The sequence below is a fragment of the Lemur catta genome, chromosome 13, assembly GCF_020740605.2.
Source record: "Lemur catta isolate mLemCat1 chromosome 13, mLemCat1.pri, whole genome shotgun sequence".
In the NCBI taxonomy this organism is placed as follows: domain Eukaryota; kingdom Metazoa; phylum Chordata; class Mammalia; order Primates; family Lemuridae; genus Lemur; species Lemur catta.
Window position 1 is genome coordinate 12,733,301 of NC_059140.1, and position 18,845 is coordinate 12,752,145.

General features: G+C 52.1%; 1 protein-coding gene across 1 annotated transcript in view; it reads right to left on the bottom strand.

The window, feature by feature from the left end:
* Positions 1 to 5,274: 5,274 nt before the first annotated feature.
* The window catches only part of COL4A2 (collagen type IV alpha 2 chain), a 178,088-nt gene continuing 164,517 nt past the window's right edge, over positions 5,275 to 18,845 (bottom strand). Inside the window, exons 41-48 of the mRNA XM_045567425.1 lie at positions 15,448 to 15,564; positions 14,313 to 14,474; positions 14,131 to 14,229; positions 13,603 to 13,749; positions 13,348 to 13,464; positions 11,977 to 12,168; positions 10,420 to 10,706; positions 5,275 to 5,816 (exon numbers count right to left, since the gene is read on the bottom strand). Of these exons, the coding sequence (XP_045423381.1) occupies positions 5,559 to 5,816; positions 10,420 to 10,706; positions 11,977 to 12,168; positions 13,348 to 13,464; positions 13,603 to 13,749; positions 14,131 to 14,229; positions 14,313 to 14,474; positions 15,448 to 15,564 (1,379 nt within the window). The 3' untranslated portion in view covers positions 5,275 to 5,558. The remainder of the gene's footprint in view (positions 5,817 to 10,419; positions 10,707 to 11,976; positions 12,169 to 13,347; positions 13,465 to 13,602; positions 13,750 to 14,130; positions 14,230 to 14,312; positions 14,475 to 15,447; positions 15,565 to 18,845) is intronic.

Below are 18,845 nucleotides of genomic sequence, written 5' to 3' on the forward strand. Positions count from 1 at the left end.
CTGATTGAGTGCAGCAGGGTGGCTCGACGTGGGGACGGGTGACTCTGAGGAGGGCGCTGGAGACGGACGTGGTTGGAAAACGAACGTGAAAGCTTGAGGTGAGAACAGTCTCAGATGGCGTCAGAAGAGGCCGTCCCAGGTGTCTGTGTCCCGACTTTCTGGAGGGTTAGGACACCTTCCTGACATCGAGGGACACGTCAGCTGCTTTTCTGACATTTAACCAGCCAGGTACATAAAGCTTGCTAATAAATCAGCTTCCACCAGCAACTGAAGCTTCTTTCTTCTTTTACATTACGGTTGACGGAAGTTCATGCTTTATTCAGATTTCCTTAGTTTCCCTTCAATGTCCTTTTCTGTCCCAGGGCCCCATTCGGGATCCCACATGACATTTAGTCGTCCTGTCTCTGCAGACTCCTCTTGGCTGTGACAGTTTCTTAGCTTTTCTTTGTTTTTGATGGCCTGGGCAGTTTTAAGGGCAGCTGGGCAGGGTTTTGTGGGGTGACTCTCTACTGGAACTTGCATGATGTTGTCCCGATTGGACTGGGCTTACGGGTTTCGGGAGGAAGACCTCACGTCATGTCACAGGCTCACCCCACCACCACCACTTGTCCTTGTGGATGTTGACCTTGACCAGAGCTGAGGTCATGTTTTTCAGGTTTCTCTGTCTCCCTCTCCTCATACTGTACTCTTGGGAAGGAAGTCTGTGTGCAGCCCACACCTGGGGATGGGGAGTTAGGATCCACCTCCTTTGTGGTGGATCGTCTACGTAAATGATTTGGAAATTTTTGCATGGGAGATTTGTGTCTTCTCCCCCATTTAATATCCAGCTGTGTATATCAGTACGGACTTGTGGACGCTTGTTTTGTACTTTGGGTTATAATCCAGCACCACTTGACTTTCTTGTGCCAATTGTTCCAGCTTTGGCTGTCGGGGGCTCTTTCAGTCGGCCCCTGTGTCCCTTCCCCATAGTCCTATGGGGGGGGGGGGTTATTTTTGAGCACTTCCTTACTTTCTGGCACTACAAGATGTTCCCATCATCTTCTGTGTTTCCTGCCCCGGTCCCAGAATGAGCCATTTCCCCAAGGAGCCCTGGTTCCTGGTTTTGGAGACCAGAATTAGAAACCACAGTCTGGGGGCCAGGGGTGCTCATTGCTCCTGGGGTATTGTTTCTTTTAGGCGTGTTTCTTATAGGTGTGTATACTAACCCCTATATCTACATGCACCCATATATTTTTCTTTGTGTGACCATCTGTATCTATATTAGGTTAAATGTGAGTTCTTGCTGATATCTCCAACTCTAACCCATCTCCGCATATCATTTCCTCCCCTTTGCTGTAATTTTCATCCCAGCAGTGAGAAACCTGCTTCCACCATCACTGTCCTTTTCACTGACTGTCCAGCGTGAGCACAGAATGCAGGGGATCATAGTTGTGAGCCTGTAGACCTGTGAGAATCAACCGGAGCACAACGCTCCTATGTGGTTCTCTTTGCCTCTGGTCTTAGAGACCCCACTCATTTCCAAAGTTACGTTGCGGCACCTTCCCCCACCCACTTCAATGAGTTCCTGCAGCTTCTGCTAGTTTTCTCTTTAAATGAGTGGATGGCTTCTTTCTGGGAGTGGCAGCCTGAAGGTAAAACCACCCCCTCCAGGTGTAACCTGAAGCCTTGGATGTCCCTCAGGGGAGATGGGCAGCCTTACATTGTAGCCTCTGAGTTTAATTTACTCTCCACCAACACCTTACAGAAATTTGTACTTTGGTGCCTCCCCGAGTCTGTAACGTGAGCTTGGGTTTGGTCTGTGGCTGTAACATCTTCCTTGTAGCTCAGTGTTGCCGTTTCCTTCCCCGCCACCTAGCATGCCATGGAATTTATTTTCAAAATAGTTTCACCTCATCACCTGCATTGTGTATTTTGAATAGCAGTTTTCTACTTGAACAATCTAAAATTCCTCAGTGGCGTGGATTCTCTAACCCCTTCCTCATGAGGTCCTGGACACAGTACAAGTGAGTGAACAAGGGCCGGGTGCGGTAATCATAGCACTGTAATCCTAGCACTCTGGGAGGCAGAGGTGGGAGGATCGCTTGAGATCAGGAGTTTGAGACCAGCTTGAGTAACAGTGAGATCCTGTCTCTACTAAAAATAGAAAAATTAGCCAGGCGTGGTGGTGCATGTCTGTAGTCCCAGCTACTCTGGAGGCTGAGGCAGGAGGATCGCTTGAGCCCAGGAGTTTGAGGTTGCTGTGAGCTATGATGAAGCCACAGCATGCTAGCCAGGATGACAGAGCAAGACTCTGTCTCCAAAAAACAAACAACCAAAAAAAGCAAATGAGTGCATACATGCCAGCAGTTTCAGGCACTTTCACAAGTAGTCACTAATTTAGTTCTCCTAACATCACGGTGATGTGCAGATACTTGGACCCACTTTACCAGGCACTGTAGCCAACGGAAGAAACCTGCCCAGGCCTCCTCATTGACGTGCTCGTGTTGGGTAGTTTGAAGGTCGGATGTGCTCTCCAAGGCCTGCCCCGCCTTGCCCGAGTGCCCCTAACCAGCCGGGGCGGCAGCAGACACATCTCCTCTGGCATCTCTGCCAGTGGGTGCTGAGAGTCACCTTATAAAGTAGTTGAGAGGCAGAAGTGACTCTAACTTCAGGGCACCCACTCTCTGGAAAACGTGGCACATCTCACTGGGTTGTTCAAGTACACTTAGCTTTCAGGGTGGCGGTTAGTCTTGGCACTAAGAAACCAGACCAGAAAAATCTCTTATGCAACACGCACGGGCCATGAAGGACAGAGTTTTAATTTTCCAAGTTCAGAAGTCTGATGGCTGGATTCCAGATGAGCCATCTCCACTCACACTTGTGTGGGGTTGTGTGCTCCTTCGCACAGATGTTGAGGTTATGAATTATTTGTCTTTGGTTGATATTTTATGATATTTTTTAATCCAATTATGTATTGAGGCCTTGATCTTAGTCTTCCCTTATTTATTTAGGTGTAAGATCAAGCCTCCTTTTTATGGTTAATGCTGGGCACCTCACTGTGAAGCATCAGCCACGCACAGGCCACCAACCTAAACCAGGTTGGGCAGGAGTCTTCAGGACTTAACAAACTTGGAGATTGTCTTCTTGACAGTGGGGATTGGAGTTAGAATAAACAGCTGATTTCACAGGCTTCTCAGAGAGTCGCCATGTGGGACATCTTTCCAGCCCTGGTCTCACACCCTCTTGTCCCATGATTTTGCTGCGTCTACTGCTGCAGGAACCAGCTGTGCACACGTGTAGCCCGGCAGGACCCTGTGTCAGCTTCCCCTGGTTCTCTGCCACCTGCATCTGGGATGCTGGCAGGTGCCTGCCCCGACTGCTGGTGTGTGACAGGTGAGGAAATTAACATGCTTAGGCAGCCCCTGACAAACAGGGATAGGAGCTGGCTGATAAATGTTTCCCTTCCCCAAGCCTTGGCCGGGCAATCTGAGGCTCCTTCCATGGCCTTCCTCACTGAGTCCCCTAAACTGCCCACAGTGGTAACCCCTTAGTCATGCACCCTGCCCAGGTCCTGCTCTGGTTTCCTGGAACCGCTTACCCACATTGCCTTCCTGAGCAGAAATCCTGTCTCAGCCAGCCTCTGGGGGACACAAGCCAAGACAGGTGCCCAGCTATTTCAAATAACATCAAGAGGTAAAATACTGATTATGTGGCAATTTTTCTTAGAAAAAATTTTAATGAGATTGAATTTTAAAGAGTAAAAATCAAGTCTGGGAGTTGGATTCCTAAGGGTCAGCTAGGTTCCAGAGACATCAAAGCCAGATACATGTTTTGGAGATTATTCCTTTGAAATATTGCGATTTGGTTTGGAAAGGTATGTTAGAAGTAATTTAGTAACTTTGCAAATACATTTGTGAAGTACCCTTCCTCCAAGTTCTGATGGGTGGTGGTTTGGGTGTTTTGTGTAAACACTGAGTGAATTGTAAACATCAGCAGTTCCCAGAGAGTTGAGTGACAGTACCACAGACTGGGGTTCAACCCTCCCGAAATGTGCAGAAGCAGCGGCGTGGTGCTGCGCTGTGCACACGCTACCTGAGGGCCCAGATGCAGGGCCTTGTGTGCAGGTGAACACATTTTTCACCCTGTGGACATGAGAAAATTAAGACAGTCAACGACTTGGGGTTTAAAAATATTTGGAATTATTTTGTGGCTGTTACACAGGTTAGAGTGGTCAGAGGAGCACAGTGGAGGGTAAGTTCTCTCCAGGACAACTCGGGGCAGGAGAAGCATCACTTCAGACTCGACGAAGTTCACCTGCAAGCAGCGGGGCTGACAAGACGCAGCTGGAGAGGCCTCTGGTCGGGGTGTGGTGCGACGAATAAGGGTGATTTTCCGTGTTTTTTATCTTCTTGAGCAGATCAGGAGAACTCACATCAAACATATTTGGGAGAGACGGTGCTGGCAAAACGTTGGCTTAGGAAACAGCCAGGTGTATCCCAGGGAGCCTCCCATGGGGACGACGACTGGGTTCACAAGCCCCCCAGGCCCCCAGCCTCACATTTGCACCTGCGTTGCCATGAGTTACCTGGAGAGGACGGTGACTGTGTAGGGACACATTAAGCGGTTAGCTATGCCTAGTGGCAAAACAGTCCAGCGTGGGCTCACAGGACGTGCTTGGGCTGTGAACAGCTTTCTAGCTGGGAGGACTGAGTGTCCCGCGAACATGTGGCTGTGCTTCATTCTGCAGCCGAGCCAGAGAGTGGCCAGCGCCTGCTCAGTGACACAGTGGCTAGCTGGTGTAAGTGCTGGTGCTGAATTCCTTTGGTAGCCTTCTTAAGAAAAAAATAAAATTAATTTTTGGGTTGGCAGCTGAAAATAAAAGTTTGCAAAATTCTCGGGAAGTTCCAGCAGGCAAAGTGAACCCTGGAGTACAAGGCAGTGTGGATATATTTGCAAATTCAGGATGGTGAGTGGACCAACTCGTGTCTCTAACCTTTCTGTGCTTTGGGTTCTATATCTTTAGCACACGAATTGCATTTGCCTTAATCTCTTTCTTGGTTTTTTTTTTTTTTTTAACATTAACTGAGAAAATTCATTGAAAAGTACATTTTACTCACTTCAGATAAGGAAATTTCCATTGTAAAATATAAATCTGCATGCTTTTTATACTGTAATTCTGTATAAGAATATGTGAAAAAATGTTTACTGATTAAAAAAAAAATTAAGCACCAAGGCTGGGCGTGGTGGCTCACGCCTGTAATCCTAGCACTCTGGGAGGCCAAGGCAGGAGGATTGCTTGAGGTTAGGAGTTTGAGACCAGCCTGAGCCAGAGTGAGACCCTGTCTCTACAAAAAATAGAAAAATTAGCCGGTGTGGTGGTTGAGTCCCGGTGACTCCGGAGGCTGAGGCAGGAGGATCACTTGAGCCCAGGAGTTTGAGGCTGCAGTGAGCTATGATGATGCCACTGCACTCTGCCCAGGGCAACAGAGTAAGACTGTTTCAAAACACAGACACACAAAAGAATAAGCACCAAAATGGACTTCCTGGCGTGAGCGCCAAGCGAGAAGAGCGCCGAGGCCTCACAGGTTCTTCATACAAACTTGGCAGCGGCTGATGTGCGTCCGGATGAGGCCGGCCTTGAGCGTGTCGGCCGAGGGCGAGCCCTGGAAGCTCTGCTCGGGGATGGTGGTCAGCCAGAAGCTGTACTTGTTGGCATAGTAGTGGCATGTCCCACGGCCCCCGTTGCACTCGATGAACGGCGTGGCACGGAAGTCCTCCAGACAGCTGCCCGGCGACACCAGTGACTGGCCGCCACCTTCATCCCCGGCAGCGGTGTGCTGTTCAGAGGGCAGAGACAGAATGTTAGGAGCCTGCAGCCCGGCGTGCCCAGGGCTCAGCTTACAGCCTGCCGCTGTTGCTGGTTTGTTTTTACTGAATGACACACCATGACCGTGTCCATGTCAATGTGGACCCACACGCAGCACTGTCCTGAATGTACCTTGTTCAGGAGGAGGGGTTGGTGGGATAAACTCAGGTCCCCGTGCAGGTGGCACCCGGGGCACAAGAGTGTGCCGAGCTGCCAGGCAGGCCTGTCCACACCCCCACGGCCATGGCTGGCTGTTCAGTACAACCAGAACAACAATAGCAGGCATCATCAGTACGTACTGTTGACTGCCTTTTGTGCAAAAACTAAACACAAGCATTTACCCAGTCATCCATTCAAAGAAAAATGCTTGGCAGAAAAAATAACAAAATGTTAACTTTTTAAAAATAAAAAATAAAATAAACACGTGGGCCAACGCCCGAGGCAGGTGAGTTACAGGTAAGCAGTGCGGTGGCCGCCCCAGCCCTCTGCACACGTTGGTGATCAGGGAGGGAGGATGACTGGTTTTAGTTATTTTTTTCTTTTTAAAAAAATCTGTACTTGCTGATTTTTTTACAATAAATATGTATTGTGTCATCAAAATTTTTTAAAATCAGAAGTTGTTAATTGATTAATTAGTCAATTCTGAGGCTGCCAGGAGACTGGGTGAGGTTTCCAAGGGAACTTTGTTTTTTTACTGTTTTAAAGTTCTACTTTCAGTTGCACAAACATGTTTAGCCTTTATGGGGGCACACGGCAGGCCCCTGGATCTCAGAGTTTATCTGTGAGTGTCATTTGGCTTGGCTGAGCACGTTTGAGTGGTGACGGGCGTGGTCAGAGCCTGTTTATTTAGAACAGAAACATCTCAGGTCATTTGCAGGGAAAAAAGAGGCTGCACTGTGATATATTTAAGCAGGGGCCTCAGTTTAACCTTTTCTGTGAACAAAACAGCAAAAACACAAAAACAAAAACTAATTGAAAAGGTGTTCTGCGCTGCCCTGCTCTGTCTGCTGAGATCAGGCAGGGGAAGCGGGACCTCTGCACGAGGCGTCTCGGGCCTCACTTTGGTCTGAAGGAGCAGAGGCCATGCTGGGGGCTGGAGGCACAGCCCTGGGAGGGACACCCCAGTGGAGCCGCCAGGGTCGGTGGGAGCACAAGCTGAGAAGCCTTAGAGGCTGGTGTCAGCTGGATAGTAGCTGAGTTTGGTACACACATGCAGGCACACGCACACACGGGCATGTACACACACATACATGTTCTCACACATGCATATATATGTACACGTGCACACTGATGAGGGCACACACAGTGCGCATTCCTGTGCACACACATGCATACATGCATACAGCACATGCACATACACACCCTTTCCAATGTGCTCTTCTCAGCGGACAAGCCTCTGGCTTTGGGACTCATGGCAGCTAACGTATCTTAAGACAATTGCCTGGATGAGAGGCTGACCCTGAGAAGAAGCCTTGAACACTTCCACATCCACATGGACCATGTAGTAGCCTGAATTATAAAAGGAAAACTACTGCCCAGGCGTGGTGGCTCACGCCTGTAATCCTAGCACTTTGGGAGGCCGGGTGGGAAGACTGCTTGAGGCTAGGAGTTCAAGACAGGCCTGCACAACATAGTGAGACCCCTTCTCAACAAAAAATAGAAAAGTTAGCCAGGCAGGGTGGCACATGCCTGTAGTCCCAGCTACTCAGGAGGCTGAGGCAGGATTGCTTGAGCCCAGGAATTTGAGGTTACAGTGAGCTGTGATTGTGCCACTGCACTCCAGCCTGGGCAACAGAGCAAGACCCTGTCTCAAGAAAAAAAAAGAAAAAGGAAAAACTAAAATAATGGCCAGCTAGATACTTGTAGTTGCCACCAGACCAGCTTCGAGAGAGGCCCCTGAGGGGAGGGAGCAGATGGGTTCTGCTCTGCTCCGGCCCCACGGTCTGCATGAGGGAGCTCTGCCCTCCCCTCCCCAACAGGGCGCTCATGGGGAATGCAGAGGGCATGTCCCCTGGGCTGCCCATCCTCACGGGCCGCTGTGGATGGTGCAACAGCTCTGAGCTGAGCTATCTCCTTTCCAAAGTCAGCTCTCATTGTGTAGAGATGCCGGAAGCCCTGAGCGGTACAATGTGCTCATCACTTTATGGGGTGGATTAAAAGGGTATTTTATGTGCAAACAAGACATGCCACAGCTCACCTATCCGTCATCAGTGCCAATGGGACTTTCTGCTGTTCTTACAAGTCGGGGCACTTCCTGAGCCCCGGATCTTCCAGCAGGGTGAGAGGACCCGTCTCGGGCCTTTTGGGGAATGTTGGGTTCTGGCTTGCTGGGGCTTTCAGCCATTTATTTAAGCAGAGGACAATGTGTGCAGGGGATAATTTCTGCATATCTAGGGACATTAATTTGAGACATAACTGCCAATGAAACAAGGGACGTCTAAATTTTTTGGATACTGTGTAATCACTCTCTTCATGAGAGAGAGGGCTCGTTTATTTTTGAATTTTACAATGGGGGTTTAAGAAAATAGGAACCACCAAAGGTTACTCCCACCATGATACAGGGCATCCTGGAGGTCATTGTGAAACCAAAAGAAGGTTGCTCCAAAATCACCTTAAAGGATAGTTTCTTTCTTTCTTTCTTTTTTTTTTTTTTGAGACAGAGTCTCGCTTTGTTGCCCCGGCTAGAGTGAGTGCCGTGGCGTCAGCCTAGCTCACAGCAACCTCAAACTCCTGGGCTTGAGCGATCCTACTGCCTCAGCCTCCCGGGTAGCCGGGACAACAGGCATGTGCCACCATGCCCGGCTAATTTTTTGTATATATATATTTTAGTTGGCCAGATAATTTCTTTCCATTTTTAGTAGAGATGGGGTCTCGCTCTTGCTCAGGCTGGTCTAACTCCTGAGCTCAAACAATCCACCCGCCTCGACCTCCCAGAGTGCTAGGATTACAGGCATGAGCCACCGCGCCCGGCTGTAGGATAGTTTCTTAAAAAGTAGAAATTGTGCCTGTCCCTGCACAGAACTTAGTATCCTGCTGCTTCAACTTATGACAGGAATAATACCTATTAAAATATTAAAGTATCAACACTTATTTATCTTTCCCTTCCTTTCCTAGAATCTGGATTTTTCTCTGTTGTCCTAAAAGATTAGCAATCGTTAATTTATGTTATTTATATAATTTACAAAATATTTAACATGTTGGGCACCCAATCACTATAGTTGGAGTTGTGACAGCTATAATAAATGTAAACTCAATGGAAGACCCGCTGCCCTCGGCTGGACTTTCTTTTCCCCCTACAATGGTATACGGACAGTCCCTGATTAAGATTTTCGACTTTATGGTGGTATGAAAGTGACATCCCCCGAAAGGCAGGAGTGACGAGACAGGTCCTCTCACCCTGCTGGTAGAACCAGGGTTGGGAAGTACCTCGCTTCTAAGAACAACGGAAAGTCCTGTTGGCACTGACAGTGCGCTCCTCAACGTATGGGGGGTTCACCATGATAAACCCATCATAGACTGAAAATGCACTTTCAACTGACGACTTTTTCATCTCACGGTGGGTTTACCGTGCTGTGACCCGTCATGAGTCAGGGAGCCTCTGCATTAAGAAGTAAACTGTGAGGGCTGATACGGTGGTGCAGTCTCCACCTTGATGCTAAGCCCACCTACGCTGGCCGAAACTGAAGCCTCTCTGTTTTATACCCAAAGGCAATCTGGAACTCATATTCCAGAAATTTTCTCATCAATGTATACGCATTTAAAACCAACCAGTTAATATATGTTTCTTGAGGGCATTCTAGGGTCCAGATAGATTCTACATAAGATTTTTGGGAGGCCGGGCGCGGTGCCTCACGCCTGTAATCCTAGCACTCTGGGAGGCCGAGGTGGGAGGATTGCTCAAGGTCAGGAGTTCGAGACCAGCCTGAGCAAGAGCGAGACCCCATCTCTACTAAAAATAGAAAGAAATTATCCGGCCAACTAAAAATATATATAGAAAAAAAATTAGCCGGGCATGGTGGCACATGCCTGTAGTCCTGGCTACTCGGGAGGCTGAGGCAGGAGGATCGCTTAAGCCCAGGAGTTTGAGGTTGCTGTGGGCTAGGCTGACGCCACGGCACTCACTCTAGCCCGGGGAACACAGCGAGACTCTGTCTCAAAAAAAAAAAAAGATTTTTGGGATTATACATAAAATTCTTGCCTATATTTAGATTTATGGTAAACTAAAAACAGCTTTACCTTTGGTGTTGTGTCTAGTAAGACAGATCACAGGCCAAAGTTATCCTAACTACACTGTGAACAAAGACTTGGTAGCAAATTAACAGCCTTCTCTGGGTAGGGGAAGTTCCATGCATTGGCATGTGGCTTGGTTAGCAAAGTGCAGACTGTATCATCTCTTAATCATCCCCTGGGTGAAGTGCCCTTGTGCAGTGCACAACTTGAACAACTGCCCTGTCTGATTATTCTTACAAAGTCAGTTGTTCTTGCAGTGCCCCCAGCCAAGGTGTGGTTGTGGAAAGGAACTAGATTTCCACCTGGTTTCATGCTCTGGGAGAGAGCAGGCAAGTACCACATACCATGAGGAAGGAATATCCAATCCATAAACTTCGCCACCCAGGTGGGCAGTGGGGGATGGAGACATCTTGACTGTGGACAGCAATGGCGACAGCTGGGGCCTCGCACACAGAGCAGCGGCTGATGTAGGGCTTGATTTCATCCTCGGCCACAGGCATCATGGGCAGTGGGGCGGTGGTGGAGAGCCAGTAGGATTTGTCGTTGCGGCTGGCATAGTAGCAGACGTCTCCGGGGTTGCAGTACAGGAAGGGCATGGTGCTGAACCGTGCCAGGCAGGAGCCTGCTAGCCCTGCGGGAGAAGGAGTCATGAGATGGCAGCCCATCACGGATGGCGAGGCTTCTGCAGCCCTGGCCAGGCCCGGGAGGCTCCACATCACAGATGGCCCCAGGGTCAAGCCCTGGACGGGTTCAGCCATCCTCTGGGGGACCAAGCTGAGGCTTTCCAATTCCTTTCTTTAAAGAATAGAACAGAGTCTACTGGCATTTCAGGACAGCTCTGCTCTTCTAGAAATTCTCACATATACCTCTGGACCAAGTTGGTCAGCAGGGAGCTGTGTCTGCGTGATTTGGGGCGAGCCCTATGTTAGGGGGGGTCTTAACAGCACGGGCCCCAAGAAACCACTGACGGCATGCAAGACGAAGCCCCTCTATGCCCCACGGCATCCTCCAGAGGGGTCCCCGGCTGTCCCCACCTCCCAAGAGCTCCACTGCTTCTGGGTCCAAGGACGTTCTTTATCTCATGCAAGAGTGAATTATTTAGCTAAGTAGCTTTGCCTGTGTGCATCCATGGTGCAAAATCCTAGAGCCAGATGTGTGGTCCACCTTTAGCCTTCTGGCCCTTGTCCTTGTCTGTTTATTTTAGGTCCTTGTCCGTATCTGTCTCAGCTCCACTGTTGTTTGAAAACTTGTCATGGAAGTAGAGTGCAGAGACAGGGATGTGCACACATGACAGGGGGCCACCTCCACAAACTTCCCCAAGCGGAGTGGCCGGTGTCACCTGCCCCTCACATCCTCCCCTCAAAGGTGACCACAGACTAGGATGCCCCACTCCCACTTTTAGTTTGTGTTTGTTGCCTTTTCTGTATTTTTAGGTCACTGTAATGCCTTTTAAAGGCTTACTTTGACAAACACACACAAACACGGGCGCGTGTCCGTTTTCCCAGGGCGTCTGTGCGGGAAGGATGTGAAGCCCAGCCCCTCTTGGCCCCGTCTGACTCCAGCTTGTCTACAGAACTTGGCGCAAAACACAGGAAGGAGGTGAGGTACCAGATGGCCCCGGTGGAGAGGAGCCACGCGTGGCTGGAGCCACACCCGAGCCTGCGGAAGTCGAAGCCGAGTTAAAAGGCAGGTCTCTGTGTTAAGGTTTAAGGACTTTGGGAGACTTCTGCTTCAGAGGCCCTTTTACTCTTTTCTGAAGCCCCGGGAAGGTGGGGGGACCCAGGCCTGCCGTCAGGAGGAACTCGTAGGCCTGGGAGGATTCACAAATCTCACTGTGGCCTTTGACCTTGACACCTCCAGGGCCAGGAGCCCGGCAGGCGCGGGGCGGGCGGGGCACCTACCCAGGTCCTGGTTGTGGGCCTTCTCCTGGCCTTCGAAGTACAGCAGGCTGTACCCGCTCCACAGCCGGTTCATGCCCACGGGGCACATGGGCTCCTGGTCCGTCTGGCTGTGCTTCACCAGCAGGTAGCCGATGCTCACGCTGCGGCCCGGCATGCCGGGCAGGCCCGGGCTCCCCGGACGGCCTGGCTCACCTAGGGCAGAGCAAGAGAAACAGCCGCTTTTCAGCTGCCCTGTGGGAACCTCCCGAGCTGGGGCGCAGGGCAGTTTTTGGGGACACCCAGAATTGACGCTCTTCGTCCCCAAGCTTCGGTCTGTCTTTTTAGACCACGAGCCTCTTGGGAAGAATTTGACCTAAACTTTGTGCACAGTAGCATGAGCTGGTGAGAATGATGGGACTGAACTCGGAGGGTGGGTCCGTTCCTTAAAGGACTCAGTTGGCCACGGGACGTTCCCCTCAGGGTGTGGCGAACGGATGAGCCTTAGAGTTGGAAGTGTCAGGAGAAGACACGCCGGGCAGCCCCGCTCCCTGCGCAGTGGGAAAGCTCATCTCAGTCAAGTTCACTGCGCACTTGGCCATTCCCCGGGTTGGAATGTTCTCCCCGTGTGGAGCTGAGATCTGCCTCCCGGTCACCTCCACCCGGGTGTCCACTCTGCCCGGGGGCACAGCAGGGCGGCTGATCTCCAGCACAACAGCCCTTCGGACACGTGAAAGCAGCTGTGCCCTCCCCTCCAAGGCACGTCCACTCTGCGCCCCTCTCCCAGGCCGTCCCCTCCCCACTCCCCTGCGCTCTCTGCCCTGAGGGACTCTGACTTTTCCATTTTGTTCCTGGATGTGCATCTGACAGGCTACACGTCACTCTGCCTGTGGATCTGCCCCGGGAGGGCGACTGCTCTTTCCTCTGATCCGGACACTGCCCCTGCCGCCTACGTTTCATGTTTCCCACGGCTGCTCATACCATCAGCTCAAACTGAGCTCAGGGTGATGAAAACAGATCTCAAGAATTTCTGTTTGCACCAATGGCTGGTATTCCTGGCCCTCCCCGTCCACCCTGCACAGGCACAGATAATTTTAAGAGACTTGACAATGGCTCCTGTTAATTTGCTTGGTTTCTTTCGGCTCCTTGAGGTTCACTGATCCCTGCCCCTCACTCACTCGGCAGCACCTGCATGGTTTGGAGGAGGGGAGGGAGCCTGTCCCGGTGTTCTGGCTGAGTGGGGAGCCCAGGGATGACAGCCACAGAGAAGCTAGGGGTGGGAGTGAGGGGAGAGGCAGCCCCCTGTCTCCAGCTTTTCAGCACCACAGTCTGTGTCAGGCCCACGGAGGACCCCAGGGAGGGCCCTGCCCTCTCCTTCCCCACTTGGTCACTCACCTTCTTGGCCAGTTGGCCCCTGGTGCCCCACAGGCCCTTGGTCCCCGCGGAACCCTGGAACAGCAGACACGCCGCCTCTTCCCTGGGGCCCGGCCCTCCCTGGATCCCCACGGAGACCTGCAAGGCACCAGACAAGCGTGAGTGACACCTGGAAGCTGTGCCGGCCTGGCACGGCTGGTGCTCAGCAAGAGGACCGAAGTGGACACAAAGCAAATGAGACGAGCCCCTCCCGGGCGGCTCCAGCTCAGCACCTACCTGGGTCTCCGGGGGGGCCCTGGGGCCCCATCTCGCCTTGTGCCCCAGGAAGACCTCTCCTCCCCTGGGGACCCACTATCCCAGGCTGCACGGCGATCCTCGGGGGGACTCCCGCAATCCCTGGGGATCCCACAGGGCCGGGCGCACCTGGAGGAGGAAAGCAAGGCCCTGTAAACACACACGGAACCCCAGCTTCTCTCTCTCACCTCCGCGCCGTGGAAGCCCATCTTGGCGCTTCCTGGAACAATCTTGCTTTCCAGAGATGAGATGGATAATACCCCACTGAGGGGATAGGATACTCTGCACCTGCCACTCAAACATTCAATTTTCCTTCCACCAAGCCCCCGTGAGTGCATCTGGGGCCCAGTTCTGGTTCTCGCTCTGCTCTTTAGACTGTGAGGACGCTGGAGGACAGACAGGATGCCGGCTGTCTGACCTCAGGCGTGTCCCCGAGCCCTGGGGGCAGGGCTGCTCAGGGCAGTGGTTGGCCTGAGCCACTGAGCCCTGCAGAGTGCAGACAGTACTTACCGGGGAATCCTTGGTCTCCTTTGGGTCCCTTGGGGCCTCTGTCACCCACAGTCCCGGTGGCTCCAGTGTTGCCCATGAGGCCCTGCTCACCCCTGGGCCCTGCAACACAAATGGAACGCTGGGACACACATGTGTCGGGAGGGGGCTCCAGCCACTGTGACCACTGCTGCGGGCACTGTTACCTTTCTCCCCCGGGAGACCGAACACGCCCGGCCTGCCCTGGGGCCCGGGGTCCCCGACCCATCCTTTGGTCCCTGGGACGCCGGGAGCTCCTGGGTTCCCCGCGTCGCCTTTGCCGCCAGGAAGAGCCGCAGGCCCGGGTGGCCCGGGGGGGCCTCGATAACCTGTTGGCACAAGGAAGGAGGGTTGGAGCAGGACCCTGAGGATGCATCGCCACAGCCGACTGGGCGCTGGGACTCCAGGGGGCAGGTGGCCGTGTGCAGAGTCACCTGCTCAGGAGATGGCCTTTGGCAGGTTTGTAGCCCTGCAAGACTTTATCTTTTGTTTTTTTAAATTGTGGTAAAAAATATATAAAACTTACCATCTTAACATTTCTAAGTGTACCATGCAGTGGCATGAAGTACATTCACATTGTCATGCAGCTGTCACCACCATCCATCTCCAGAACTTTCTCATCATCCGAAACTGAAACTGTCCCCCTCACCTAAGCCCTGGCACCCACCGCCCTACTTTCTATGAATTTGATGACTCTAGGTCTCTTGTTTACATGGAATCCTGCAGAATTTGTTCTTTTGTGACTGGCTTATTACACTCATCGCGATGTCCCCAGGGTTCACCCAGGTCGTAGCTTGTGACAGGACTTCCTTCTTTCTAAGACTGAATCATGTTCCACGGTGTGTGTAGACTGCAGTGGTCCACTGGCTCTCCTGTGACGGACTGCGCAGCATGGCGGGCCCCACCTCGTGGCTGCTGTGAATCATGCCGCGGTGAACGCGTGGCTTCACCTGCACCCCACCTCTCTTCAGTCCTCAGCGGATACGTGGCTGGGACGCGCGAACCAGACATAATGCCCACCTATGCGTGACGTGGCGAGGGAGAAGCAGCCCCTGCATGGTCCACTGCAGTCTGACTGTCTGATCCTGCGGCAAGTGACTGACAAGGCCTGTGCCTTGGTCTCATGGGGACCAGGTTGTGCAGGGGTGGACAAAACACAAGAGGAGCCACAGTGGCCACTGCCCCTCTGGCCGGGGTCTGGACACAGGGTGGAAATGAACGTCTGTTCTACTCCGAAAGTAAGCGGCCGTCGCAGCGCCTGCCCCAGAGATTTCAACACACAAATGCCTGAGTCCCACTCACCTTCCAGGCCGAATATGCCTGGTGCCCCTTTGTCACCGGGTGCCCCGGAGATGTTGGAAGGGGGCGTGATGCCAGGGAACCCCTGCAGTCCCGGACTCCCTGCTGGGCCTCGCTCCCCTAGGAGGAAAGTGGAAGAAGTTATTTGTAGCAGCAGCACCCACCTTTTCCAATCCAATGCTTTCCCTCCCCACCATCACCTGCAGAGGGCCAGAGCCACTGAGGGTGACGGACACCTCAGGGTGAGCTCTCCGGGTGGGGCTGGGGCGGCAGGGGCTGCGTGACCCACCGCCAGGAGGGCTGGCCGCCCCCCAGCCGATCCTCCCTCCTGCGAGAGGACACAGCCATGGCCAGGCCCAAAGGCCTCTCCTCGGGTCTGTCCTGTGCGTTCTACCTGCTCAAGGCGCTGCCTGGCCGTGCAGAGGGAGCCTCAGCCGCAGCCCAGCCAAGAGCTGCTCAGCTCTGCCCCGCGACCGAGGTGGCTCCGTGAGCACAAGGTTGGAGGGAGGCTGCATTCACGTCATCCCTCCTCCCCGAGCTGCCTTTCAGTATTTGGACCCCAGTTACGCACAGAGTTGACTTTCACCGCTCACAGATTCTGTATTTCCCACTCTACTTGTTCTTGAAAACTTTCTGTAATCCCCCAAACCAACGATGGTGTTCTTGGACTTGCATAGAGAAGCAGAATATTAATATTTGAGTCCCAGCTGAGGTCCAGCAAGGCTACGCCCTGCCCTCTTGCTTCAGCTCATACTGCAAACCATGTCCTTACTGTGGTCTGTTTAGTGCCACGTTTTCCACATTTTCGTGCTGTGGTTATTGATTTTGCTGTTTAAAGTGTCCTCCTTGTGCTGAGGTGCTGCCTACTATTCTTAAGCACCAGACAAGGCTGTGATGAGCCTTCAGGAGAAAAGGCATGTCAGAGAAGCCTCGTGGGGCATAAGTCACGCATTGCTGGCCGGAATCCAACACTAACGCATCAGCCACACGCGTGCAACATGGTACCGCTAAACAGGAACACAGAAAACAGAGCGATATATTGATCACTGATGAAAATGCTGTGATCAAGTGTGCTCAGGAACCTAAACCTGTGTTTCCCCTGGAGCAACGGCTCAGTGCCCACTAGCCCAGTGATCCCAGGGAATTCAGAACTCACTACCGTGAGTAATGAGAATTGACAGTATTGCATTAAAGGCTTTGGCACTAACAGCGGATGGACCTCGGAGGGAAACGGCCACATACAGAAACCTGTGGAAATCCCCCTCCTCCCTTGTGCCATCAGCCACGAGGTGTCAATGGGGTTGTGTGCCGGGCGGGGCTGCCGTCCAGGGCAAGGAAGTCACTTTCTGTCCTACCTACTCAGTAACTTGTTTTTCCTGAAGGTCTAGGGACCAAGGCTGGTATTAGAATCCTACAAAGCATCAGAATGTCCAGTGTCCAAGGCGGGTACCATTTCTGCTCTGGAGGAAGAGTGAGCTGGGACCACACAGAGCAAACACATAAAAGTAAGACGAGGTACCGACAGCAGTGCCTGTGCTGTCTCTGTGGCGTCATGACTGATCCACATCGTCCGTAATACGAAGAGATTTTCCCCTTGGAAGATCCTGGTGCCCATCCCGGGGGGTGGATTCCATTCGTGCGTATTTTCAAGCAGGAGGAAGAAACAAATGCCAGGGGAACATTTCCAAAGGTGGCTCCAGTCTCACAAATCACAGACATTAAGCAAGTGGATTTACCGGCCCTGAGGGGATTAGCGAGCCACCATCTGTAGTTTGATACAAAATGACACCCGGTGAACTGCTTCTAACTGTTGTCGCAAAGTAACCGGAGCAGATGGCAAGTGTCAGTACACAGTGGCAGACTCCTGAGTCACGATCCGGTGACATCCCAGATTGGCCAGATTCCCGTGAAAACACAATTAACTGCAGTGATTAGGGCTCTGTTAATGAGAACACTTAGCAAACATGAGTCAGGCTGCTGGAATCGGGAGGAAGACAGCTATGATTCCTCAGTGGAGCCCACGGATCTTCCCAACTACTGAGAAAAACTCTACGGCTATGGGGGTCGGCTGCAGAAAGCGCTGAGGTGCAAACTCCAGCTGCAGTGTCTGAGACGAAACTCACGCAGAGGAAGACAACAGACTGAGGTTATTTCCACGTCCTCAGAGAAGAGCCTGCGTGCTGAGTAACACTGCAGTCAGCCTGTGGATGTCATCATAGAACGTCTTTTTCCCTTATCACCAGCCAGAGGCAGTGGCTGCACACGCCAGGGCCCACTGGGCACGATAGCGTCTGCTCTGGCCTCCGGGATCGGCTCCTTGGGCTGCCACACAGGATGAGGGAGTGGGACGAGGGCTCTGAACTGAATGCCTAGTGTTGTTTGGAAGCAGGAGGGCATCCCAGGTCCCTTGGGTGGGTGCACGGAGCTCACGGCAGGCTCAGAAGAGTCTCATAGATGGGTGCTGCACAGATTGTGTGGACTGGGGCCGTCAGTGCTAAGTTAGGGATATTCCAGTCCACACATAACTCTTTCAAGTGATGTCAAAAGGACTTATGCTACAATTTCACGATGTTCAACTCGAACAAATGTATTGAGCCTCAATCTCTGATGAGCACTTTGCTGAGGGATAAATAGGGGAATAAATAAGGTAACTTCCTTGGGAATGGAAATCGTAACCTATCCTTGTAGTCAGTTTCCGAGCCTGGACAAGCCTGCACGTGAGTTGGGGGTTAAAAGCTCCCCATCACGCAAACACTGACAGCTTGTGTTCTGTGAGTGCTCACTGGGCGCTCTGCATGCACCGTCAAAACGCCAGCTCTGTGTCCTCCACGCTCCCTGGCGCTGGGTCTGCTCTCCACGTCTGCAGGCCAAGCCTTCTCCACAGCTGCTCTCAGACTCCTTGCAGATTGCAGACTGGTGAGATGACAACTGAGAACCTCTTTGAAAAATATGCTATCTTTTGAGGACTTCAAAAAAGCCAATATGTATTGCTGGCCTCTTGTGTGCAAGAGCTTTGCCTATATTATCTCACTGAATCTGTTAATACCCAGAAGTGCATATTCATCCTCATTCTACAGACAAAGCCTACAGAGAGTCAAGACCATGGCCAAGATCACGTGGTGATCACAGGGAATGTATGAGAGGCAGAATAAGAACCAAGCAGGTGTCTGCCTTGAAGGTCACGGGCATGGCCAACTTTACTGCTCGGCTCTTGGGAGGCTTATGCTGGTAGATGGACTCAATCTCCACCCATGACTGGGGCTTGTGCTAGTGTTTTGACCCTAGATCCTCCCTCCTTACTGGGACTTGTGCTAGTGAACTGCTCCTAGATCCTCACCCTTGACTGGGGCTTGTGCTTGTACACTGACCCTACATCCTCACTCCCGACTGGGGCTTGTGCT